Source organism: Ylistrum balloti, unplaced genomic scaffold, assembly GCF_031769215.1.
Source record: "Ylistrum balloti isolate Yb309-2 unplaced genomic scaffold, AGI_CSIRO_Ybal_v1 Utg369652, whole genome shotgun sequence".
In the NCBI taxonomy this organism is placed as follows: Eukaryota; Metazoa; Mollusca; class Bivalvia; order Pectinida; family Pectinidae; genus Ylistrum; species Ylistrum balloti.
Window position 1 is genome coordinate 686,289 of NW_026781907.1, and position 24,663 is coordinate 710,951.

At 35.9% G+C, this 24,663-nt stretch overlaps 2 protein-coding genes across 2 annotated transcripts in view; one reads left to right on the forward strand and one right to left on the reverse strand.

Annotated features, from left to right (window-relative positions):
• The window catches only part of LOC132557063 (uncharacterized), a 29,241-nt gene extending 10,286 nt beyond the window's left edge, over window positions 1-18,955 (forward strand). Inside the window, exons 11-30 of the mRNA XM_060221548.1 lie at window positions 1,150-1,230; window positions 3,400-3,526; window positions 4,300-4,464; window positions 5,316-5,543; window positions 7,177-7,292; window positions 8,081-8,120; window positions 8,375-8,472; window positions 8,799-8,910; window positions 9,678-9,856; window positions 10,094-10,204; window positions 12,245-12,325; window positions 12,774-12,897; window positions 13,065-13,238; window positions 14,934-15,158; window positions 15,331-15,443; window positions 15,571-15,637; window positions 16,087-16,323; window positions 16,573-16,815; window positions 17,337-17,597; window positions 18,822-18,955. Coding sequence (XP_060077531.1) covers window positions 1,150-1,230; window positions 3,400-3,526; window positions 4,300-4,464; window positions 5,316-5,543; window positions 7,177-7,292; window positions 8,081-8,120; window positions 8,375-8,472; window positions 8,799-8,910; window positions 9,678-9,856; window positions 10,094-10,204; window positions 12,245-12,325; window positions 12,774-12,897; window positions 13,065-13,238; window positions 14,934-15,158; window positions 15,331-15,443; window positions 15,571-15,637; window positions 16,087-16,323; window positions 16,573-16,815; window positions 17,337-17,597; window positions 18,822-18,955 — 2,916 coding nt within the window. The remainder of the gene's footprint in view (window positions 1-1,149; window positions 1,231-3,399; window positions 3,527-4,299; window positions 4,465-5,315; window positions 5,544-7,176; window positions 7,293-8,080; window positions 8,121-8,374; window positions 8,473-8,798; window positions 8,911-9,677; window positions 9,857-10,093; window positions 10,205-12,244; window positions 12,326-12,773; window positions 12,898-13,064; window positions 13,239-14,933; window positions 15,159-15,330; window positions 15,444-15,570; window positions 15,638-16,086; window positions 16,324-16,572; window positions 16,816-17,336; window positions 17,598-18,821) is intronic.
• Window positions 18,956-21,221: 2,266 nt separating this feature from the next.
• On the reverse strand, window positions 21,222-24,605 carry LOC132557217 (uncharacterized). Its single transcript, XM_060221715.1, has 3 exons — window positions 24,539-24,605; window positions 21,908-22,119; window positions 21,222-21,524 (listed from the first exon to the last, which is right to left on the reverse strand). Exons 2-3 carry the CDS (start codon window positions 22,115-22,117, stop codon window positions 21,426-21,428), a joined length of 309 nt encoding a protein of 102 aa, XP_060077698.1. The 5' UTR covers window positions 22,118-22,119; window positions 24,539-24,605; the 3' UTR covers window positions 21,222-21,425.
• Window positions 24,606-24,663: the final 58 nt, after the last annotated feature.

Consider the following 24,663-nt stretch of genomic DNA (forward strand, 5'->3'; position numbering starts at 1 on the left):
GTAGTACCGATGTTTAGATGTTTACAGGATATGTATACAGAACATGCTGATGATGGTAGTACCGATGTTTACAGAACATGCTGATGATGGTAGTACCGATGTTTACAGGATATGTATACAGAACATGCTGATGATGGTAGTACCGATGTTTACAGGATATGTATACAGAACATGCTGATGATGGTAGTACCGATGTTTACAGAACATGCTGATGATGGTAGTACCGATGTTTACAGGATATGTATACAGAACATCCTGATGATGGTAGTACCGATGTTTACAGGATATGTATACAGAACATGCTGATGATGGTAGTACCGATGTTTACAGGATATGTATACAGAACATGCTGATGATGGTAGTACCGATGTTTAGATGTTTACAGGATATGTATACAGAACATGCTGATGATGGTAGTACCGATGTTTACAGGATATGTATACAGAACATCCTGATGATGGTAGTACCGATGTTTAGATGTTTACAGGATATGTATACAGAACATGCTGATGATGGTAGTACCGATGTTTACAGGATATGTATACAGAACATGTTGATGATGGTAGTACCGATGTTTACAGGATATGTATACAGAACATGTTGATGATGGTAGTACCGATGTTTACAGGATATGTATACAGAACATGCTGATGATGGTAGTACCGATGTTTACAGGATATGTATACAGAACATGCTGATGATGGTAGTACCGATGTTTACAGGATATGTATACAGAACATGCTGATGATGGTAGTACCGATGTTTACAGGATATGTATACAGAACATGCTGATGATGGTAGTACCGATGTTTAGATGTTTACAGGATATATATACAGAACATGCTGATGATGGTAGTACCGATGTTTACAGGATATGTATACAGAACATGCTGATGATGGTAGTACCGATGTTTAGATGTTTACAGGATATGTATACAGAACATGCTGATGATGGTAGTACCGATGTTTAGATGTTTACAGGATATATATACAGAACATGCTGATGATGGTAGTACCGATGTTTAGATGTTTACAGGATATGTATACAGAACATGCTGATGATGGTAGTACCGATGTTTAGATGTTTACAGGATATATATACAGAACATGCTGATGATGGTCATAGTAGTATTTTTATTATGTTGACAGAAAATATATACAGAACATCCTGATGATGGTAGTACCAACCCTGCTGACATTCCATATATGTTAATAATCTACTTGACGTCCGTAAGTAACTTTTGAGAGATTCCCTCAGCGATTTAAACATTGATCTTTTCATCGTGTTATTTAAACACACAGTAGTTATCTTTTTATCGTGTTATTTAAACACACAGTAGTTATCTTTGTTATCGTGTTATTTAAACACACAGTAGTTATCTTTGTTATCGTGTTATTTAAACACACAGTAGTTATCTTTTTTATCGTGTTATTTAAACACACAGTAGTTATCTTTTTTATCGTGTTATTTAAACACACAGTAGTTATCTTTGTTATCGTGTTATTTAAACACACAGTAGTTATCTTTTTTATCGTGTGATTTAAACACACAGTAGTTATCTTTTTTATCGTGTTATTTAAACACACAGTAGTTATCTTTTTTTCATTTTGTATATATAAATTATTTACCATTAATTTTGTATTTGATTAAGTATTAAACTCTTAGCACCTACAATTATTTTATTAAAGAATTTATATAAATGATATATAGTAAATCGTTTTTATTTTTTAAAAGTATAAAAAACCCCGGTGTTTTCGTTATTATCTGATGGTTTTCGTTATTATTTGATGTTTTCGTTATTATCTGATGTTTTCGTTATTATTTGATGGTTTTCGTTATTATCTGATGTTTTCGTTATTATCTGATGTTTTCGTTATTATCTGATGGTTTTCGTTATTATTTGATGTTTTCGTTATTATCTGATGGTTTTCGTTATTATCTGATGTTTTCGTTATTATCTGATGGTTTTCGTTATTATCTGATGGTTTTCGTTATTATCTGATGTTTTCGTTATTATCTGATGTTTTCGTTATTATCTGATGTTTTCGTTATTATCTGATGGTTTTCGTTATTATCTGATGGTTTTCGTTATTATCTGATGTTTTCGTTATTGTTTTCGTTATTATCTGATGGTTTTCGTTATTATCTGATGTTTTCGTTATTATCTGATGTTTTCGTTATTATCTGATGTTTTCGTTATTATCTGATGGTTTTCGTTATTATCTGATGTTTTCGTTATTATCTGATGGTTTTCGTTATTATCTGATGTTTTCGTTATTATCTGATGGTTTTCGTTATTATCTGATGGTTTTCGTTATTATCTGATGTTTTCGTTATTATCTGATGTTTTCGTTATTATCTGATGTTTTCGTTATTATCTGATGGTTTTCGTTATTATCTGATGGTTTTCGTTATTATCTGATGTTTTCGTTATTGTTTTCGTTATTATCTGATGGTTTTCGTTATTATCTGATGTTTTCGTTATTATCTGATGTTTTCGTTATTATCTGATGTTTTCGTTATTATCTGATGGTTTTCGTTATTATCTGATGTTTTCGTTATTATCTGATGGTTTTCGTTATTATCTGATGTTTTCGTTATTATCTGATGTTTTCGTTATTATTTGATGTTTTCGTTATTATTTGATGGTTTTCGTTATTATTTGATGTTTTCGTTATTATTTGATGGTTTTCGTTATTATCTGATGTTTTCGTTATTATTTGATGTTTTCGTTATTATCTGATGTTTTCGTTATTATCTGATGGTTTTCGTTATTATCTGATGTTTTCGTTATTATCTGATGGTTTTCGTTATTATCTGATGTTTTCGTTATTATCTGATGTTTTCGTTATTATTTGATGTTTTCGTTATTATTTGATGGTTTTCGTTATTATTTGATGTTTTCGTTATTATTTGATGGTTTTCGTTATTATCTGATGTTTTCGTTATTATTTGATGGTTTTCGTTATTATTTGATGGTTTTCGTTATTATCTGATGTTTTCGTTATTATCTGATGTTTTCGTTATTATCTGATGTTTTCGTTATTATCTGATGGTTTTTTCGTTATTATTTCATGCATTCGTTATTATCTGATGTTTTCGTTATTATCTGATGTTTTCGTTATTATTTGATGTTTTCGTTATTATCTGATGTTTTCGTTATTATCTGATGTTTTCGTTATTATTTGATGGTTTCGTTATTATCTGATGTTGATATTTTAAAGTGTGATGTAAATACTGCATATATATCTATTGATTTTGTAATTCAGAAAATATCAAATAAAATATTTATTGTTTTATGGTATTTTTAACATATAAAGCATAATATATTTATAATCAACGATCGTATATTTTATGAATTACAAAACTTATAAAATTCATGCTTTTTCGGTGAATAGTTTGGAGACATGTCGGTCATCTACAATATCCTTGATTTTGACAATGGTCATCCGGACATGTCCGTGTTTGATGTGACGTCATGTTATTCTAACCAGTCCAGTCTCCAGTTCAAGGTTAGGTTTCCAGGTAGGGCATAACTCTCAGACGACGTGATGTAAAATATCCAGAAGGATTGAATCTTTAATATATGCTTTTGAAATATGATTCTTTTTGTACTCTTTGTAATCGGGAATAATATTTTCTTGATTTAGTTATGTTTATCCTAAAAAGGACTCGTTTGTTATTGCCTGAAGGTGAATGTTAGTGCCTGAAGGTTGAATGTTATTGCCTGAAGGTGAATATCAATGCCTGGAAATGAATGTTCTTATCTGAAGGTGAATATTATTGCCTGAAGGTGAATGGTATTGCCTGAGGATGAATGTTTAATCAAATTTTTGTCATGTGGATTGCTGAATAGTTTGAATTACTTCTCATATTCATTTGGAAATAAGAATCTAGATAAACCAAAATAACACTGAAATCAATTCTAAATCTTGCTTTTGGAAAACTGGAGGGCTCAAAGACTAACTACGTTACGCCGAAACGAAACTCATACCTGGCAGTTTGTAATCCAGCGTAGTGAAAAATCTGCAATGAAACCATTGTGTAATATAATACATTTATGTGATATCCGACTGAAAAAATATCCACAATGAAAACGTTTGGTGATAAAATATATTTTTATGACATCCGATTGAAAATAGGACAGTTGCTTAGATGTCCAGATATGATATAACGTCTTGTTATTTTTAAGGAAAAAATATTACAAAATGTCTGTCGACAAGATTCAGAGCGAACAGAACCAAGTGATATTACCTTTTCGTTTTTTCTTCTTCTTTCAATAATTTTGACTTTTTCAGGCTCCTATTCGCCTTACACAAATCTGCAAATTAAACAAGGAGCTCAAAGTGCGTTTGTTCTGAATGCGAACGTGTCGAATATCCGAATACAGAATGTTCAGCTGCAGTATGATTACTCCAATGTTTACGTCATCGCTACTCTCCTGGACAGGTCACCGCCATCTTGTAAGTATTACCATGTTCCAGTCATATTATCAACAAAAATAAACAGAAGCACTTTGAATAGGTATCATTATTTTCATCAATTAAATGATGAAAATTAACGTGATCTGTTTTCTCAAATGATAATGAAATATGAAACGCAAAGAAAGCAAACTCGTCAAATATCCTCTTATGTAAACCAGAACCACAATAAAACCGGGACTTTTTTTTTATATAAAACTAAGACATGTTAGATATTTCATCTATTTTTCTTGGTTGAAAAATGAAAAGCCATGTACTTCTATCTGGTTAACAACTCATCATTGTGTAGATAGTGGTGGTTCACTCTTTAACCATTGTGTAGATAGTAGTGGTTCACTCTTTAACCATTGTGTAGATAGTGGTGGTTCACTCTTTAACCATTGTGTAAATAGTGGTGGTTCACTATATAACCATTGTGTAGACAGTGGTGGTTCACTCTTTAACCATTGTGTAGATAGTGGTGGTTCACTCTTTAACCATTGTGTAGATAGTGGTGGTTCACTCTTTAACCATTGTGTAGATAGTGGTGGTTCACTCTTTAACCATTGTGTAGATAGTGGGGGTTCACTATTTAACCATTGTGTAGATAGTGGTGGTTCACTCTTTAACCATTGTGTAGATAGTGGGGGTTCACTCTTTAACCATTGTGTAGATAGTGGTGGCTCACTCTTTAACCATCGTGTAGATAGTGGTGGTTTACCCTTTAACCATTGTGTAGACAATGGTGGTTCACTCTTTAACCAATGTGTAGATAGTGGTGGTTCACTCTTTTACCATTGTGTAGATAGTGATGGTTATGGTTACTTCAATTACCATTGTTAATCTTTTTACAGCGCAGTTTACTTTGGTGTCGAGGAAATCTATAGAACAGGTAGGGGACCAGACTTACGGATACGTGGGCAATGTAAAGGACTGTGCCCGGTACTGTATAGAGAGTGTCGACTTCGTCTGTAATAGTTACGAGTGGTGTAGTGGTGACCAGGACAACAACTGTCGTCTCAGCAGACGACATATCGGGGATGGATCCGTCTTGCACGAGAGCACGTGCGATCACTACTCCAGTATGTGAAATAGTCATATCAACTACAATCAGAATTAATAAACATATTTCATTGTTTTGTCAACCCCCACCCCCACCCCCCCACCCCAAATTGAAAATATAAAGGATGTTTCCCAACGATTTTATCTATTTCGTCAAACGGAAAAATTGTCATAAGAAACAATACATCAGTTATATTTAACCCCCGTTACAGAAACAATATCTTTATAGATTGAATAAAAGCCATTAAAATGACGAAGATGAAAACAACTGCTAGATACGGTACTTCTGTCTGTGATAAGATGTTCTGCTCCCAACAACTGACAGAAAATATTTGAGTGTGTAGATAAATATACCCTTTATTTACACTGCCGTCGGTGATATGAGTGTCCTTATTCAATCGGTGATATGAGTGTCCTTATTCCATCGGTGATATGAGTGTCCTCATTCCATCGGTGATATGAGTGTCCTCATTCCATCGTTGATATGAGTGTCCTCATTCCATCGGTGATATGAGTGTCCTCATTCCAGCGGTGATATGAGTGTCCTCATTCCAGCGGTGATATGATTGTCCTCATTCCATCGTTGATGTGAGTGTCCTCATTCCATCGTTGATGTGAGTGTCCTCATTCCATCGTTGATGTGAGTGTCCTCATTCCATCGGTGATGTGAGTGTCCTCATTCCATCGTTGATGTGAGTGTCCTCATTCCATCGGTGATGTGAGTGTCCTTATTCCATCGGTGATATGAGTGTCCTTATTCCATCGGTGATATGAGTGTCCTCATTCCAGCGGTGATATGAGTGTCCTCATTCCATCGGTGATATGAGTGTCCTCATTCCATCGTTGATGTGAGTGTCTTCATTCAAGCGGTGATGTGAGTGTCCTCATTCCATCGGTGATGTGAGTGTCCTCATTCCAGCGTTGATATGAATGTCCTCATTCCATCGGTGATATGAGTGTCCTTATTCCATCGGTGATATGAGTGTCCTTATTCCAGCGGTGATATGAGTGTCCTTATTCCAGCGGTGATATGAGTGTCCTTATTCCAGCGGTGATATGAGTGTCCTTATTCCATCGGTGATATGAGTGTCCTCAATCCAGCGGTGATATGAGTGTCCTCAATCCATCGGTGATATGAGTGTCCTTATTCCAGCGGTGATATGAGTGTCCTCAATCCATCGGTGAAATGAGTGTCCTTATTCCAGCGGTTATATGAGTGTCCTCAATCCATCGGTGATATGAGTGTCCTTATTCCAGCGGTGATATGAGTGTCCTTATTCCAGCGGTGATATGAGTGTCCTTATTCCATCGGTGATATGAGTGTCCTCAATCCAGCGGTGATATGAGTGTCCTCAATCCATCGGTGATATGAGTGTCCTTATTCCAGCGGTGATATGAGTGTCCTCAATCCATCGGTGATATGAGTGTCCTTATTATGCTGCTAGAAATTTTAATTTACGTCATTATATACGTTTTTAACCAAAGTAAAATTTGTTCCGTTTAGCATCATTAATTCTCAAACATGTTATTTTTTTTATAATTCCCGTCACGAGATATAGATAATTGTAACACAAAGGTATGATGTAGCAAAGAGGTTACTAGTACTACCAAAAATATTTGAAAAATGATAAACACACACAATCATGTTGACAGGAACAGTGAACGGTCCGTTAGTCAGGGAGATTGATGTTTACCAAGCATACACCAATCTCCGTCAAGCCGTGTACAACAACATGCTTCAAGTACCAGCTTACGAGGCAGACATGACGGTGAGTATCTTGGTGTGGCGAAACCAGTTTAATCTGAATATCGACGTGTCTATTTTATTTCAAATTGACTTTTCGTTCATCAACCACTTATATATCGAAATGATGAATCGACATTTAACCACCGTCAAATATTAAAATCAACCTGAACGATATGTCAGATATTAAAAAAAGAAGTTATGAAAGTATTCCACAAAGTCGAAATGCACAATTTTGAAATCTGTGTTTTGTGGTGATAATCGATCTAATTGAAATCTGTCTAATACTTTAAAAAATGACACATTCTATCAGTCATGAATTTGTGTCAAGTAAGTGGAATTTCCAGTTTTAAGCTAATGGCGGATAGCAACATGGTTTTTCCGTTACTAGGGTAGTTCTCTTATGCATAAATTTCAAGTTTTTAGACAGAAATTTTGCATGAACTAACAACACAAATCATAGATTAGAAATACGCGAATGGTGATTTGGTGAATCACTTTTCTTAATTTTTTAGGACACAGATATAAATATTTTAGTCCGTCTCTGGTTTTTTGAAAAAAAAAGTCATTTGAGTGAAAATTACAATACATCACAAAGGATTTAAACAAATTTTCAAACTCTAATGCCTGTTGCGATTAAAGAGTTGCATCGACATATTGTTTCCTTATAAATTACATTCTACCATTTCAACATTCATCGTCACCAGAACATAATTTGAATGTTCCGATTTTTAGGCTTCTGAGTTTCATGCATCCTTGATATCATAACAGTGTGGATGTTGTTTTTTAAATTGGTTCTCTTTTAATTTACAGACTACATATTACGATGCAGTAGATATTGAAATCCTCTTTGGTAAGTCCCTTCTTATATCTACATCACTAAAGAGCTATAAAGTTGTCTACAAGGTTTATACCATTTATAAAGAAAATGTATGCCAATCGGAATGGAACAACATTTTAAAGAGAAAGAAAATCGAAATGTTAAACTTTCATTTGAAGTCATGTTGTTGATAAGACGATTAAAACCATAAACATTTTAGAACGGTTGAAATTGATAAAAAAACTTACAATATCTGCCTTTCATATCGTTTCGTTCTACTTTCTCAGGCTGGTTATCACCAGATCCATTCCCGGCTATAGATAGCCAATTTTCCTATTTGCTGGAAATCGTTGTACCTGATGTTCAGATGGCATATGAGGCACATGTACGTAACACATTATCCCCATTCTGTATGTGTGTGTGTGTGTGTGGATGTGTGTGTGTGTGTGGATGTGTGTGAGTGTGAGTATGTGTGTGAATGTGTGTGCTTTTGGTATGTGTGTGTAGGATGGGGGAGAGGGTCAAATTTATTTCAAAAGTAATATGTCTGTCAGGATTGAAGTTTTAAATGTGTACTTAGATGTTTTATGGAATTTGAGTTAGGATTATGATTAGCTGACAAGCTACGTTCGATGTCTCTCTATACTGTAGTACTAGATATGCTCTAAGACGATAGGTTATCCGATGTTTCTTACTCAACTGTTGATACAGATCTGGTACGACTATACATACAAACTTGTGCGGTATGACATGGCTACGTCACCACCAGGCGGCAAATTTAACACGGGGAATCCGATGTCATATATAAACGATTTCAACACAGGTGAGAATATTTCTTCAGACTCGTGAAACAAATACCCAGCTATTACCCTACTAATACCCGACTATTACCCAAATATTATCCAATTATTATCAACTTTGTGTTGTAAGATATAATTAACTTGGTCAGGTGTAATCCACTTGTGTCTGTTACGATCTTTGTGTAGTCAGGTGTAATCCACTTGTGTCTGTTACGATCTTTGTGTAGTCAGGTGTAATCCACTTGTGTCTGTTACGATCTTTGTGTAGTCAGGTGTAATCCACTTGTGTCTGTTACAATCTTTGTGTAGTCAGGTGTAATCCACTTGTGTCTGTTACGATCTTTGTGTAGTCAGGTGTAATCCACTTGTGTCTGTTACGATCTTTGTGTAGTCAGGTGTAATCCACTTGTGTCTGTTACAATCTTTGTGTAGTCAGGTGTAATCCACTTGTGTCTGTTACGATCTTTGTGTAGTCAGGTGTAATCCACTTGTGTCTGTTACAATCTTTGTGTAGTCAGGTGTGATCCACTTGTGTCTGTTACAATCTTGGTGTAGTCAGGTGTAATCCACTTGTGTCTGTTACAATCTTTGTGTAGTCAGGTGTAATCCACTTGTGTCTGTTACAATCTTTGTGTAGTCAGATGTAATCCACTTGTGTCTGTTACAATCTTTGTGTCGTAAGGTGTAATTAACTTGTGCAATCTTTAAAGAGTATGTAACATGGATAGCGATGCCTTTCGCTAATACTAATGCCAATTTTTTAATGCTTGGATATCTGTATGTTTTACAGGGTTATCTTACACTATTGATAAGACTTTTGGAAACTGCAGTATTACACCCGTCCTTAACAACACCTTTGATTCCGACCCCAATAGGAGAGATGCTCTCAAAAACGGCGCTTATGTCGTTCAAATGAAGAACCCTTTAGAATTCTTTGATGTCGACAACGTCTATAAATATACTGGACAGGTAAATATTGTGATGCATCAAAATTAACAGAGTCTTAATTAATGAACAATGGGATTTTCTATTGTCATTTGAAAAAGTCATAGTTTGTTTCCTTTGACATATTCAATGTTTTATTCTGTACTAAGCGTTTTAAAATTTGTGAGTTTTATATCCAATACGAGCAAATTGTATATATTTTTCTGCAGATGTATTTCGATCTGATATATATATTTCTGATTCTCTCGTGATTTTATTCAGAAAACTATCCGAGGGATTCTGTGTATAGTTTTTGAGACAATTACAGAGGAATTCCGGCTACAAGGCGTGTCTGCAAAGTTCACAAGTCGTCTTCAGTTCTACTTTGCCTATGTATGTATATCGCATAGTAATTCCAATTTCAACAAATTTTATTAACTTTTCACATTTTAATATGATCAGACAAGATGCTACGTCTTTGTAAGTCCTTTCCAAATTATACAATTGATACAATACATATTCTGCATTAATCAATCCAATGGGTTAAAATAGTCAAGGGGAGGTAACTCCAATTGTTTTATAGAATATATATCTTATCTTATTAACATAGTTGAAATATGCATTGGACATTTCATTTAAGTTTTTCAAAAAATACAAATTTATAGATAATTAAACATAAATCCTATGATATATATCTGATATCTGGTGATACGTAGCAGCATAGTGGGAGTTTGTGGGATGTCAAACATTCGATGAATCTGTTTCGGTAGATAGTCAAACTGTATGCTCACAATACCCAGCAACAAATGAAAATTGGCGGTTCTTTATCACGATTTCCTTCTCACTGGTGAAATAAACATAGCAAAATGTTGAATGTATAGGCGGTAAACCCGTAACCAAACATTCCAACAAGTAATGTATTATCTTATTTTGTAATGATTTTTTGGGTAAATGTTAAATTAACAATTATGTACGAAGTGACTATTATAGCAAGGAAACATACTGGACACAAAAAGTTGAGGATCGTGAATATATGTGATTTTTTCTGCCATCTTGACCACTGTTTTATTGACAATGTATATGTACAATACCTGTTCGGTAACGATCTTTCCGTGCAACCTAAAACCTAACGTAAACACGCGGCAAGGCAGAGGCTGGCCGAACTGTCGGGATGATGTAAGCTGTACACTTCAATGTGCCACAGAGTGTCATTTCTCGATTATGGAATCGATTCCAGATGACAGGAGACGTTACCGAGACACCTTGATCGGGTAGACCACGGTGTACTAGAGTCCGTCAGGATTGTTATTTCAGCATTCTTACTTGGAAAAATTGGTTTGAATTAGGTTGAATAAGGTCAGGCAACTGGAAGATTTTCTGCACAAACAAGGAGAAATAGACTTCACAACTCTGCATTATGGGCTCACAAACATCGTTGTACGCCCTCTACTCACACACCGTCACCGTATAGCTCGGCAGCATTGGGCAGCTGACAATGTGAATTGGCGACTGGTCTATTCTTTCTACGGATGAGTTCAGGTTTTTGTGGACTTTCATGCTGACAGGAGACGTCTTCGGCTTGAGTGTGCTGACTGCTGCGTCGCTGAGCATGTCCGTTTCGGTGGGACTCGGTAATGGTTTGGACAGGAATCATGGACGGACTGACTTGTACGTGACAGGAGCTTGCTGATGCTAATTTAGAATTGCCACAAATTCCACAAATGACTATCTAGCACCTGATTCTTAGCATGCCAAGCCGATGTCGTGCCGTTATTGGGGCAAACGGAGGACACACTCACTATTGATAGTGTTGCTGAACCCACTGAAGAATTTTGAATTTTCAGCGCCATTGTTACTTCATCGAAACGCTTGAATGAAATTGAATCAAAGGAGGTCAAAATTGCTTCCCTGTTGTTTGATCCACTCTTGTATTTCATATTCTGGAAGTTTTTACCTTTTGATACAAATAAATTCATCTTTAACAAGTGATCTCTAACTTTTTGTACTTAGTATATCAATTCCGTATGGTATTCGAGTATTAAGACATGCAAATATATATATTATACTAAATGCGAATAATGCAAAATTGTCTCTTTGTTTTAATGTATATTTTTCTATCTCTTTGGTGATGCTACGGAACCTAGATCTACAAGGCGTAACACCAATGATTATTTATAGTATAAATATATGTCACGTGCAGTATATTAATTATTTGTAATTTCATTTATGGGGAGAAGAGTTCATAAGTTGCTAGAACTTGTCTCTGATCCATTTATCTAATACTGATAGTAAAAATATGTTTAAATCAATGATTAGTTTGTAATTTTATAATGTCCTTAGTGTTATTTTCACGTTTTTGTTGGCATTTGATACTTTTCTGTGTTGAGTTTTGATTGGATTCTTCACAATTTGGGATGATTTTGTGTGCCACAGGACGTTTGGAAGACCACACCATCTGGTAGCAGCATTCCTGTACAGTCACAGCCCATACGAATGGATGTCTCGTCAGAGGAGGTAAGAGTGTTGGAGATGAGGTTACAATGATATCAAAATTAGATAGATAAAAAGTTGTACAAAGGACACATCAATTAATAACACATTGGATGAGATACAGTACAGAGTCCAACACTGAACCTAACTGCATCATACAGTTGTTTCATCCTTCGAGGACACATCAGTGATGATAAGATGATAAGTTTTATACATAGGCAGCGACTTAGGAAATTCTACAGTGATCGAAAGAAATGTTCAAATTTAGAGTGGGAAATGCACTAGTTTCATAATTCAACAAATTATCATATATCTGATAGTCACGACTGATAATGATCTTTGATCGAGTGGGGAAGTTACATCTAGCTGATAGTGAAGAACATCTCAGAAATCAGCCGTGAATTTTTTTCTGTTTTATCTTTGCAGATGATAAGTGTAGGAATAATATGTATAATTTACTTTCTCTATACAGATTGGTTTGTTTCTAACCTACAATTTCTTCGACTTTAACTTACAAGATCCTGACCTCACCAACTTTGACATCACACCCTGCTTCGACGGAGCAGGCAAACGCGAGTTCTTAATTAGATTTCCAGGTAGGACTGTATATGTGTGACGCACACTTGCTTGTAATCTTGTGAAAAATGAAGAGAAATTTAAGGGAAGGAATAGTATGCTTCCAGTGTAAAAACGCTGTGTTTGAGAAGGAAAATGGAATTATCTACCTGGTATGTTTTAAGATATGTTACGCTTTGTATTGCAGGTTCATATCATCCTACTCTGGATGATAATGCAAAGGTTTTCCTGAAGACAGCACAGATCCAGCTAGCAGAAGCCTCGATGGCATCGCCCATTCGTTTCCAACGGACAGAACTGACTTATGATACAAATTACATCTATCTTATAGGAACTGTTGTCAACGTGGCTCCTTTTATTGGTAAACAGAAACAACAGAACGCATTTCACAGTGAACGTTGTGTAAACTTCCTACAAACAGTTGGCAATATAGTTATTTCTAATGTCCACGTGGCTACCTTGTCCTACAAACAGTCAACATAGTTCCTTCTAATGTCCACTTGGCTACCTTATCCTACAAATAGTCAACATAGCTCCTTCTAATGTCCACGTGGCTACCTTATTCTAGAAAAAGTCAACATAGCTCCTTCTAATGTCCACTTGGCTACCATATCCTACAAACAGTCAACATAGCTCCTTCTAATGTCCACTTGGCTACCATATCCTACAAACAGTCAACATAGCTCCTTCTAATGGTCACTTGGCTACCATATCCTACAAACAGTCAACATAGCTCCTTCTAATGACCACTTGGCTACCATATCCTACAAACAGTCAACATAGCTCCTCCTAATGGCAACTAGGCATTCAAGAAACAGTCAACATGGCTCCTTCTAATGTCATCGTGGCTACCATATCCTACAAACAGTCAACATAGCTCCTTCTAATGGCAACTAGGCATCCAATAAACAGTCAACATAGCTCCTTCTAATGTCATCGTGGCTACCATATCCTAATATCCTACAAACAGCCAACATAGTTCCTTCTAAGGTCCACGTGGCTACCTTATCCTAGAAACAGTCAACATAGCTCCTTCTAATGACCACTTGGCTACCATATCCTACAAACAGTCAACATAACTCCTTCTAATGACCACTTGGCTACCATATCCTACAAACAGTCAACATAGCTCCTTCTAATGGTCACTTGGCTACCATATCCTACAAACAGTCAACATAGCTCCTTCTAATGGCAACTAGGCATCCAAGAAACAGTCAACATAGCTCCTTCTAATGTCCACGTGGCTACCATATCCTACAAACAATCAACATAGCTCCTTCTAATGGCCACTTGGCTACCTTATCCTAGAAACTGTCAACATAGCTCCTTCTAATGTCCACTTGGCTACCATATCCTACAAACAGTCAACATAGCTCCTTCTAATGGTCACTTGGCTACCATATCCTACAAACAGTCAACATAGCTCCTTCTAATGGCCACTTGGCTACCTTATCCTAGAAACTGTCAACATAGCTCCTTCTAATGTCCACTTGGCTACCATATCCTACAAACTGTCAACATAGCTCCTTCTAATGGTCACTTGGCTACCATATCCTACAAACAGTCAACATAGCTCCTTCTAATGGCAACTAGGCATCCAAGAAACAGTCAACATATCTCCTTCTAATGTCATCATGGCTACCATATCCTACAAACAGTCAACATAGCTCCTTCTAATGACCACTTGGCTACCTTATCCTAGAAACAATCAACATAGCTCCTTCTAATGACCACTTGGCTACCATATCTTACAAACAGTGAACATAGCTCCTTCTAATGTCCACTTGGCTACCATATCCTACAAACAGTCAACATATCTCCTTCTAATGGCCACTTGGCTACCTTATCCTAGAAACAGTCAACATAGCTCCTTCTAATGACCACTTGGCTACCTTATCCTAGAAACAGTCAACATAGCTGTGATTCACATAAATTCATTTTTTCTCCAGGAGTTGTTAACTTAGTACCTTATAATTAAAGATATTTTAATGAACATCACTGTGGAGAAGCAAACATCGCCAATGGTAATCATTCAAAGTTCTGTCATGTATTTCAGTTGACTTTACAAAAACCTCGTCAAAATCTAATCCACATAGAAGCGATGCCACTTATACACAAGTCAAGTCCGAGAGCGACTGCGCAACTATGTGCCGAGCAGAGAGTAATTTCCCCTGTGAGAGCTTTGACTACTGCAGCGCCACATCTACCTGTCTTCTTAGCAAAGAGCATATAGACGACGGCCCTCTTCTCACGTCAAGCACAATCTGTGATCACTTCTCGCGTTAGTATTACAAGAGGAATTGCCAATATATATATTTTTTTGAAGATCTGAAATGTTTATCAAACATATCTAGCAATTGGTGGGTAAATGCATTAACAGACAAAGAACAACATATTTCCTCAAGTACAATATATTCCAACATATATAATATATATAATGTTTTTACATTAAGGTACTGTGAATAGCACTGATATGGTGCAGCCAAGTTTAGATGTCGTTATGATGAAGCTGAATGACGCTGTGTACAAAGGGTCATTCCAGATCCCTGTACTGGTCGGCGATAACGTAAGTGTGATTTAATCCACAAAGTTTGAACATCATATATATTCTGTCAATAACTTGGGTTAACATTTTTCATTACTGTACGTCAAATAGATAAATTCCATGTATTTAATCACGGTTTTTGTTGTAGACAACGATATACATTGCTGACAAAATCAGGGACAACTTAATAAGGGCAAATAGGGATCCGACATCAAGTAAGTGTCATTTCACTGTTATTTGATCAGACATCTGACATCAAGAAAGTGTCATTTCACTGTTATTTGATCAGACATCTGACATCAAGTAAGTGTCATTTCACTGTTATTTGATCAGACATCTGACATCAAGTAAGTGTCATTTCACTGTTATTTGATCAGACATCTGACATCAAGTCAGTGTCATTTCACTGTTATTTGATCAGACATCTGACATCAAGTCAGTGGTCGTTTCACGGGTTTTAAATGTATCATCCTTGAAGTTTATAGATATTTTAGTTTAAAAACTGTTACAATTGCTTCTTATACTGGTGCCAGGTTTCGGTCGAACAACTGTGTACTTTAACAATCTCTATCAGAATCAGAAAATTTGTATTGATTTTATTGAATCTAAGTTTGTATTAAGGTTCTGTAACCATATCGGTATATATTACCTGTTGTTGTCTCAGGTCAGGTCCTAGGTCACTTCAACGTAGCAAAGAACAACATCCTGGCAGTGAAACATACAGATTATGTGGCTGGGATTTCGGTGGACGAATGTGCTGATGCTTGCCTTACAGAGATGACATATGACTGTCTGTCCTTTGATTTCTGCTACAAGACTGGAGACTGTCTGTTGTATAAAGTGCATCCGGACGCTCAACCGACATCTCTGTCTCCTCACGATTTCTGTGATTTATACTCCCGTACGTAGCCTATCTTCTGGCTCAGCTGACAGGTCATAATAAACGCGTATACGGGTTTGGCTTTTACCTGACATCTGTAAAATAGCAAATTGCCTTTTTTGTTACATGTTAATTAGTTTTAAAGAAAATAAAACTGACATTTTATTAATAAATCAATGAATTTGAATTATTAAATACATAAGATATCCATCGATCTATCCGGATATAACGATGAAATATTATCTCAAACATTATCTTTTTACTTTGAAGGTACCTATCTGGACAGATACACCCCCAGTCCAGGTATGGTCATTCCTGTTCCGGCGGATAAAGAGACAGACGGGATCAATTCGGACAATTTGTGTGCAAAACAATGTTCGCAATACGAAGCTTTCCCCTGCAAGTCATTCGAATACTGTTCCAACACCAGGAGCTGCCTTCTGATGAAGAAACATCAATTGGATTTCCCTAGCAACTCTCTAGTTTCCAATCCTATTTGCTCATTTTACACCAGTAAGTCTTGGCAGTATTTCATATTCGAATCAATTTAGTACGGTCTTTGTATCCTACAAAGTGTTTTATATTAAGATTATATGATAACATTATTTACGTTTCAACGAAACAATATTTAGTCTTTCAGATTTTTTTTGCCAAAATTGATCAAAGGATTTCAGTTTCCGCCCCTTCCGGTTTCATTTTTATCTTGGTTATGGACTGGCGGTTACACCTTTGAGTGTTGACGTTGTTGTTTTGCTGTTGCACTCCGCTTTACTGTCAACTGTTTATTCTATCTTTTCAATCATTTTAGATATACACAATACCCTGTTGGCCCGTGACCTTTCAAGTCGTATTTACAGTAACATTTCTTTATTTTGTATTTTTGGGGAAACAACAAAGAAGATACCAGGTTGGTTTGATCAATATTGTATATTTTCAGGAAAACTAAACTTTTCCCAGAAGACGTCTCGGTTCACTGTGATGTTTGATAAGACACTGTACTACACAATTACGTTTTAATATTATATTATTTCCAGGAAATTATCTAGACGATTTCCAGAAGAAGTCTCGGTCCACCATGACCTTTGGTCACTCACTAGACTACACTGACGTGACGGTGGACAATTGTGCAAAGCTTTGTGTGACGACAGAGGCGTCTAATTGCCAAAGTTTTGCTTTCTGTAACACCACCTCTCTGTGTAGACTGACCAGTAACCATCCTCTTCAGAAGGGAGTCCAAGTGAGACAGGACGTGTGCGATCTTTACATAAGTAGGTACCGCCATTATGATCAAACATGTACCCTTGACAAGAAGTAATCCCATTCAAATTCAGTCAAAGATGTACACCTCACAGGTGTTCTCGATTCTTTACTTTACACTATAAACCAGTCCTACCACCTCAGTATTAATAACTCGACATGAGTGTTTTATGCTTTATCATAGAGTCGTTCTATAGTCGTCCCCCTGGTCTCATTGACAGTATAATCCATTTCCTGATGTCATTTGAAATGAGCTCTGTCCTTTGTTATTACTGGTGACTTCATTAATGTTTTCCATGCTCTTACTTGGAAAACGTGACATTATTTATTGAACTACTGGAGATTTACTCGGCTGATATCGTAGATAAAACAGAAGACGCTGATTTTTCCGAACACATTGTCTTATGCTTAATAAACCTTTTCAAAGGTCTCCGTGTAAATCTTTCTTTGGTCGTATTTTGTCTTCGTTGCATCCATTTTGAATATGAATATAGATTTTGATGATATCTCGGTATTTATCGTGTTCATGCACATCCATCATAGTTTATCAACCTCAATTTCCATGCCTATGAGAATCTGTCTATTTTTTCGTTTACAGAGAAATACACCCCTAACCCAGGACCTGTTCAGCCTGTTACCACAAGGTCCCCTCATATGTCTTCCGCTGGTTTACATGTTAACACAGTGCCCACTCATACTTCCACCTCTACCACTGGTTTGCATGTTAACACAGAGTCCTCTCAGACCTCCAGCGGGGCTAATGTAAACACCGGATATAGCGCAGGTAACAGTCCTTCAGCTCTCATACATTCTGTTGTTATCTTGGCACAATATTCTTTATATCGAGGTTGGTTTTACTCAAGGCCTTCTGGTGTATACCTGGACCGAAACCGATCACTAGGAAACAACCTATACAGCTTTAATATGGAGCACTTTATAGTGTTGTGTATTCAAATTTGTTGAAATAAAACCCAACGAAAACCAATACACGCATACATGATGTCTTGGACGGTTTACTACTTCCATCTTCTGATCGGTTAGTCAAACCTTCTAGCATCCATGTTTGAATAGTCATGTAATTTAAACAAAATTAACAAACATGTGCATAAAACCTATACACCGTACTGCAAAAAACACGTTCGAGAAAGATTTTAGCCAATCACATTTGAGTCATGTTTAACAAATTTTCAATTCATGTTAAATCCGGAATAAATTCATTTCATAGTATTGCATTTTCCATTTTAGTACTTTTTGTTTCACAGGCGCCATGGCTGGTGTAGCCTTTGGAGTATTCCTTCCGGGACTTGTGATTGGGGCTGTTATATCATACTTCTTCCGGCGGAGACAGGAATTATCAGGAGAACAAATTGATATGCAACCCATCGTTAAAGACTGAAGTGATGAATATTTCGTCTTTTTTGTATTGTACCACAGTCTGAAAACGCTTTGTATAAATAATACACATGCGATATATGCGAGGCGTAATCCCCGACTTCATTGTAAACAAAGATGTTCATTTTTGTTATAGTGTCATTTTTTTAGTGTCATTAGAGAGCAAAACGTGATCTCATTCGTTGTGAAGTATGAACGCTTGATAGATTTTTTTTTTCATTTTTACTCTTAGTTTTTTCATGCTTTTGACCATCAAATTATCCGCAATATCTTTCATACTAAACTAGAAACAATGTACTAGAGACTCATTCTTTCGGTTGAACATTATTTCTGTTTACAATGTACCTTTTCCCATTTATACAATGTAGAATTTGACTGTTAGTGATTTTCAAAAGTAACTGACCAATTTATATAATGCTAAAACTATTGAAAATTGCTACGACCATCCATGACCTAAGATAAGCTCTCGTTTGTGCATGTATCTAAGTACAACACCCAGAATTCTCCTTAGGATTTTATCTTCATAATCCCGTGTGAATATTCTGGTGTCAGAGTGTATGTGTGATGAGTAAAACTTTCTTCGGAACAGGCATCAAGGCGGTTCTAATTTTACTTTTGTCGTGTCTCCTACATAAAGGATTTTGCACGACTTTCAACATGCTTTGAGAATTTATGAAATACGCTTCTTTCATGAAACAAGAATCTTTCAGTTAAGCGCGTCTTAGGTGAGTTTCATAAATCACATATCAAAAGAAAACGAATTTTAAGATTCTTTTTAACATATGATACTTTTTAAAGTAAATATGGTAGAAAATAACTTAAAGTCATGTTTGCCCCCTATCTATGGTTGCTACGTCACAATGTCATCTGTGAATGAAATCATCGTCGACACTTCAGGGGTGTAAAACATTTCATGGCAAAATTGAAGGTTTTGTGTGTGTCATCTTGTAGAGAAACGAGAAGACTAGTTTGGTCCTTTGATGTACATTAAGTCGCATAATGTTATGTTGTACTGGCTTTGAATTTAGTTGTCGCTCGTGTGGAATCTTCACACGTGCGTATCAGTCTGTGATTGGTCAGTTTTTTCTCCTCAAACCAACTCTAGACCAATCAAATTACTTTGCTTGTGCCTTCAGTTTTACCATGGAGCAACGGTGGAGAGAACGGTATTTAGTGCCATCTTTGGAGTATCGAGGATGCGTTACAATAAACTATTTCACGTGTGTTTACGCAAAAGTATGACAAGGGGATATTCACGAGTAAGAGGACATGTGATAATTGTATATCTATATGTGTGACAGATAATGTATGAATATATACTTTTTTTCTTGTCTCATTGTTCAAGGTTGATTATTTTTCACATCATCATTTTGTTGGACAAATAAAAACGTTTCAGCAATGTCATGCCTTCTTCTAGTTCTATGAACCATATCCGAATTTTTCTAACTGGAAAATGACAACGAACTGTTCATTTACATCAGTTTTACCTGGGGCATTAGCAATACTTTTGGAGTCAGACCCAATATTTCCATCAGTACCTCCAGATCCTAACAATAGAAATGTTTGTAGAGTAAGGCCCAATATTTCCTGATCCTAACAATATAAATGTTTGTAGAGTAAGGCCCAATATTTCCTGATCCTTATACTATAGAAATGTTTGTAGAGTAAGGCCCAATATTTCCTGATCCTAACAATATAAATGTTTGTAGAGTAAGGCCCAATATTTCCTGATACTTACTATACAAATGTTTGTAGAGTAAGGCCCAATGTTTCCTGATCCTTACTATACAAATGTTTGTAGAGTAAGGCCCAATATTTTCTGATCCTTACTATAGAAATGTTTGTAGAATAAGGCCCAATATTTCCTGATCCTTACTATAGAAATGTTTGTAGAGTAAGGCCCAATATTTCCTGATCCTTATACTATAGAAAAGTTTGTAGAGTAAGGCCCAATATTTCCTGATCCTTATACTATAGAAATGTTTGTAGAGTAAGGCCCAATATTTCCTGGTCCATACTATAGAAATGTTTGTAGAGTAAGGCCCAATGTTTCCTGATCCTAACAATAGAAATGTTTGTAGAGTAAGGCCCAATATTTCCTGATCCTTATACTATAGAAATGTTTGTAGAGTAAGGCCCAATATTTCCTGATCCTTACAATAGAAATGTTTGTAGAGTAAGGCCCAATATTTCCTGATCCTTACAATAGAAATGTTTGTAGAGTGAAATTTGAGAGATATCCATGAAATACCTAAATAGAAATAACAAACTTTACTATACGAAATCCAAGATGGCTGACTGTTGGCCATTTTATTTTTCTGATCAATAACAAAAACTTTGTCTATATATTCTTGTTTTACTTACATACTCATGTACAAAGAAGTCATTCAATGTTCCAATTAAACATGATAACACAATTCACTAGAATACAGCTGAGTGTACAATAAGTTCTCATTGATCTACAGTCACACACTTCACCAATATGGAGTAGCATGAATATAGGAAGGACCTTCAGGGAGGGGCTCCTTTTCTTGTTTATATCTCTCGGCTGTCATTATAAGTCTTCGTTTTTTCTGCAAACAGAAAAGAACAGACATTCATTTCTATATACAAACACAAAGGAACTGATACTTGTTTCACTTCTTTCTGAATACAAATGTACAAACAGGAAGGAACAGGCACTCATTTCAACAACAGACAGAAAGGAATTGATATCTATTCCTTCACACAATAGAAAAGGAAACAACACTCATTTCTACCTACAAATAGATAAGATAGTCATTTCTATATAAACAAGCTTACAGTTAGTGTAAAACGTGTTCCCTGCAGTAAAATTTTCTACACAACATAGACCTTGATAGCAATTAGCAGATGTTTCATTTTAACAATTGAAAGTCTTCCCGGCAAAAACGAGTGTCTTGGCAGGAAGGACGCAAAAACCGAACAACAGACGTACCGCCTTGGTTGAGTATCTGCATTCCATGTAGTTGATTTTTTCTGCGTGACACTTTTCTTGTCCGAGATCGAAGCCGTAATTACTGAGGCAGGTAAAATACTCTCGCTCCAAGCCTTTACACTTGTGCTTTACTTCATGCATCGGTAGCAGATTGCCTGAAAACCTTGTAAGCTGCTTCTGATAAACTATTGGCAGTTTTGCGTCCACCATTTCTACAACAGTCAAGACAATTTATTAGTTTTGCATACACCATTTCTACAACAGTTTAAATATTATATATTTTTTGAAAATTGTAACATTGAAATGTCATGATATTTCATTCATAGTTGTTTTACATACCATGCCATACTGTACATGCATATGTGTGTTTACTGGCTTACTTCAGTCATGTATATTTGATAAAGAATAGCAATACTCATACAAGCTCAATTATTATACTTAAATTTTATTTGAATATCTTAATTCTAATATTCAATTTATATTATTTTGCTTTCTTTGTTTGCTTGTTTATTGACCAATGAACTGCCAGGGTCACTTTGAGTCATGGTCTCATTGAAGTAGCTGGTAACTTCTTTATTCAACAAAGTTCTGCCCTGAGCAATTAAGGTAAAGGACGGAACCTGTAGATGAACACTTTTATATTACTGACTATTCAATTCTTTTGGATGCCTACAATTATGATATCCTGATGGTGGTACATGTGCTGTCTGATGGCTAACTTCATTCCTGTAGGTCTAATGTAAATACAGCTGTGTAATGATTTCTTACCTTATTTCACACACTACAGAAGTAATCAATAACATACTGGTAATACTAAAAACAAACACTGATTTGTATTTGAGGAATTTGTAAATTTTGTGATCACAACACTATACAACTTTGACCTTGCCCCTACATTAGGTATGGAACACAGGTAAGGGTGAACCACCACAACAACTTTGGCCCTCTTCTCATAGTCACATGATCATCCTCCAAGAAATCTTCCTCACCAGATATAGAGGTATTTGTTTGTTTGTTGGATATATTGCCATGTTAACAGTGAGGCAAGGTCTTCGTGTAATTGGTGGTGGCTACCTCACTGAAAATTATATGGAAGGCCCATTGACAACTGAAAACAATGCTGTCCTTTGACTCATCTAAAATTCAGATCGTGTCTAGAAATGAACTTTAAAGTCTAAACATGTTGACAAGGCAAATTACAACAAACTTCCTTAGAGCGTTGAGATTCCTGTATCTGAAAGTTTCATTAGTGAGGAACTCTTTTAAATCATTTACAGATCCACCCTGAGAGACTTCTGTGGAATTTGACATCAGGAGTGTCGGATCACTTGTTCTTTATCATCCCTAAACCCCTGTCTGGATCCACTTTATTCCATAACTGCACCATAGCATGGCCAATGGGATATTTGTGATAACTAAACATACTGAAACCTTAAAGGTCTTGATCATTGAAATGTACATGGAAAACTAACTGAATCAAACGTGGAGGAGGAATGTGGACCAAAGAAACTCACCAAATAGCACTTTACCAGAATCCAAATTCAACTGAATAAACAACACAGGAAAACATTGTCAGCTAGCTGCATATCCAAACAAAGACTTTCAAGAAACGAATTGTGAAGTACACATTTCTCAACAATTAATTAATACAATTTTGCTACTAAAAGACCAACTGTACTGCTGTGGACAAGATCATTTCGTTGATTGCGAGACCAATCCTAGATACTAGAGCCATACGACTTTGGATTTCTGATCTAGCTTATGATACTTCCATGATGTGTTTTATGAGTGACTGTTATTTCAGGCACCTATTAATGCTAAAAATAACATGTGAAAGACCATGTTTAGTTCACATCCAGGATGAGAGGTCCAAATTGCAAAAACTGATCCATCTGATAAAAATTCTTCTGGAAATGAAATACATAGAGAATAGGTGCTCTGCACTTTACCCGTCGCTATTGTTCATCGAAAAATCTACGACAGCATTTTCGTTTTCTTGATTCATCTGACTTATTTTTAATTATTAATAAACATAGATATGGTTCTACACAAATGAAGTTGGCACAAGTTAAAAATTTCTTTATCACTACAAGTACCTGGCATATAATGCCAACCAATTTCATGAAAAGCATCACAACATATACACAGGCACACAAAACGTCAGTATCACAATAATTGTGCGACCGATCAGTCGCTGTATCGCGCCAAATTGTCTTCCAAATGTCTTTATTAAAGTCTTGAAGCTCTAACAAGTTAACCAAAATTTATTGGTGTTTTATTGATGTCGATGTGACATGTAAGCTTCGTTCTTTCCAGGCATTGCCTGTCTCATATGATTGCTGAAAATTTCATGACATGTCTTTCCTGAGTTTACGCAACAATAATTGAAATCATTGACAAGTACTCATATAAAAACAGGGCAAAACAGTGTTTTGTGTTCGAGGACAACATGGTCAGTTGAATCTAGGCATATTAACATTAGGCAGTAACTGTATAACTATTTATGCCCTGATTTTGTCTGATCCCTTTTCAATTGAACATTTAAAGATACACCCTTTTCGGCTTTAACTTTCGCATAAAAAAAATCAGTTTTAGAATGAAACCAAGAATTAAGAGAAAAGCAAACCGTACTGCTGGGACTCTTGCCGATGTCCTTGACAAATGTCAAAAGCACTTAAATGTTTGCTTGCAACAAAAAGAATAACACTTTTTCAAAGCTTTAACTGACACCGACGAAGTAGTACTCTTACACTGGT

Coding starts and splice junctions, on each gene's coding strand:
- LOC132557217 (XM_060221715.1), bottom strand. CDS start 22,117: ATGGTGGACGCAAAACTGCCAATAGTTTATCAGAAGCAGCTTACAAGG. Junction 21,525..21,907: donor GCAGATACTCAACCAAGGCG/GTACGTCTGTTG, acceptor TTCTGTTTGCAG/AAAAAACGAAGACTTATAAT.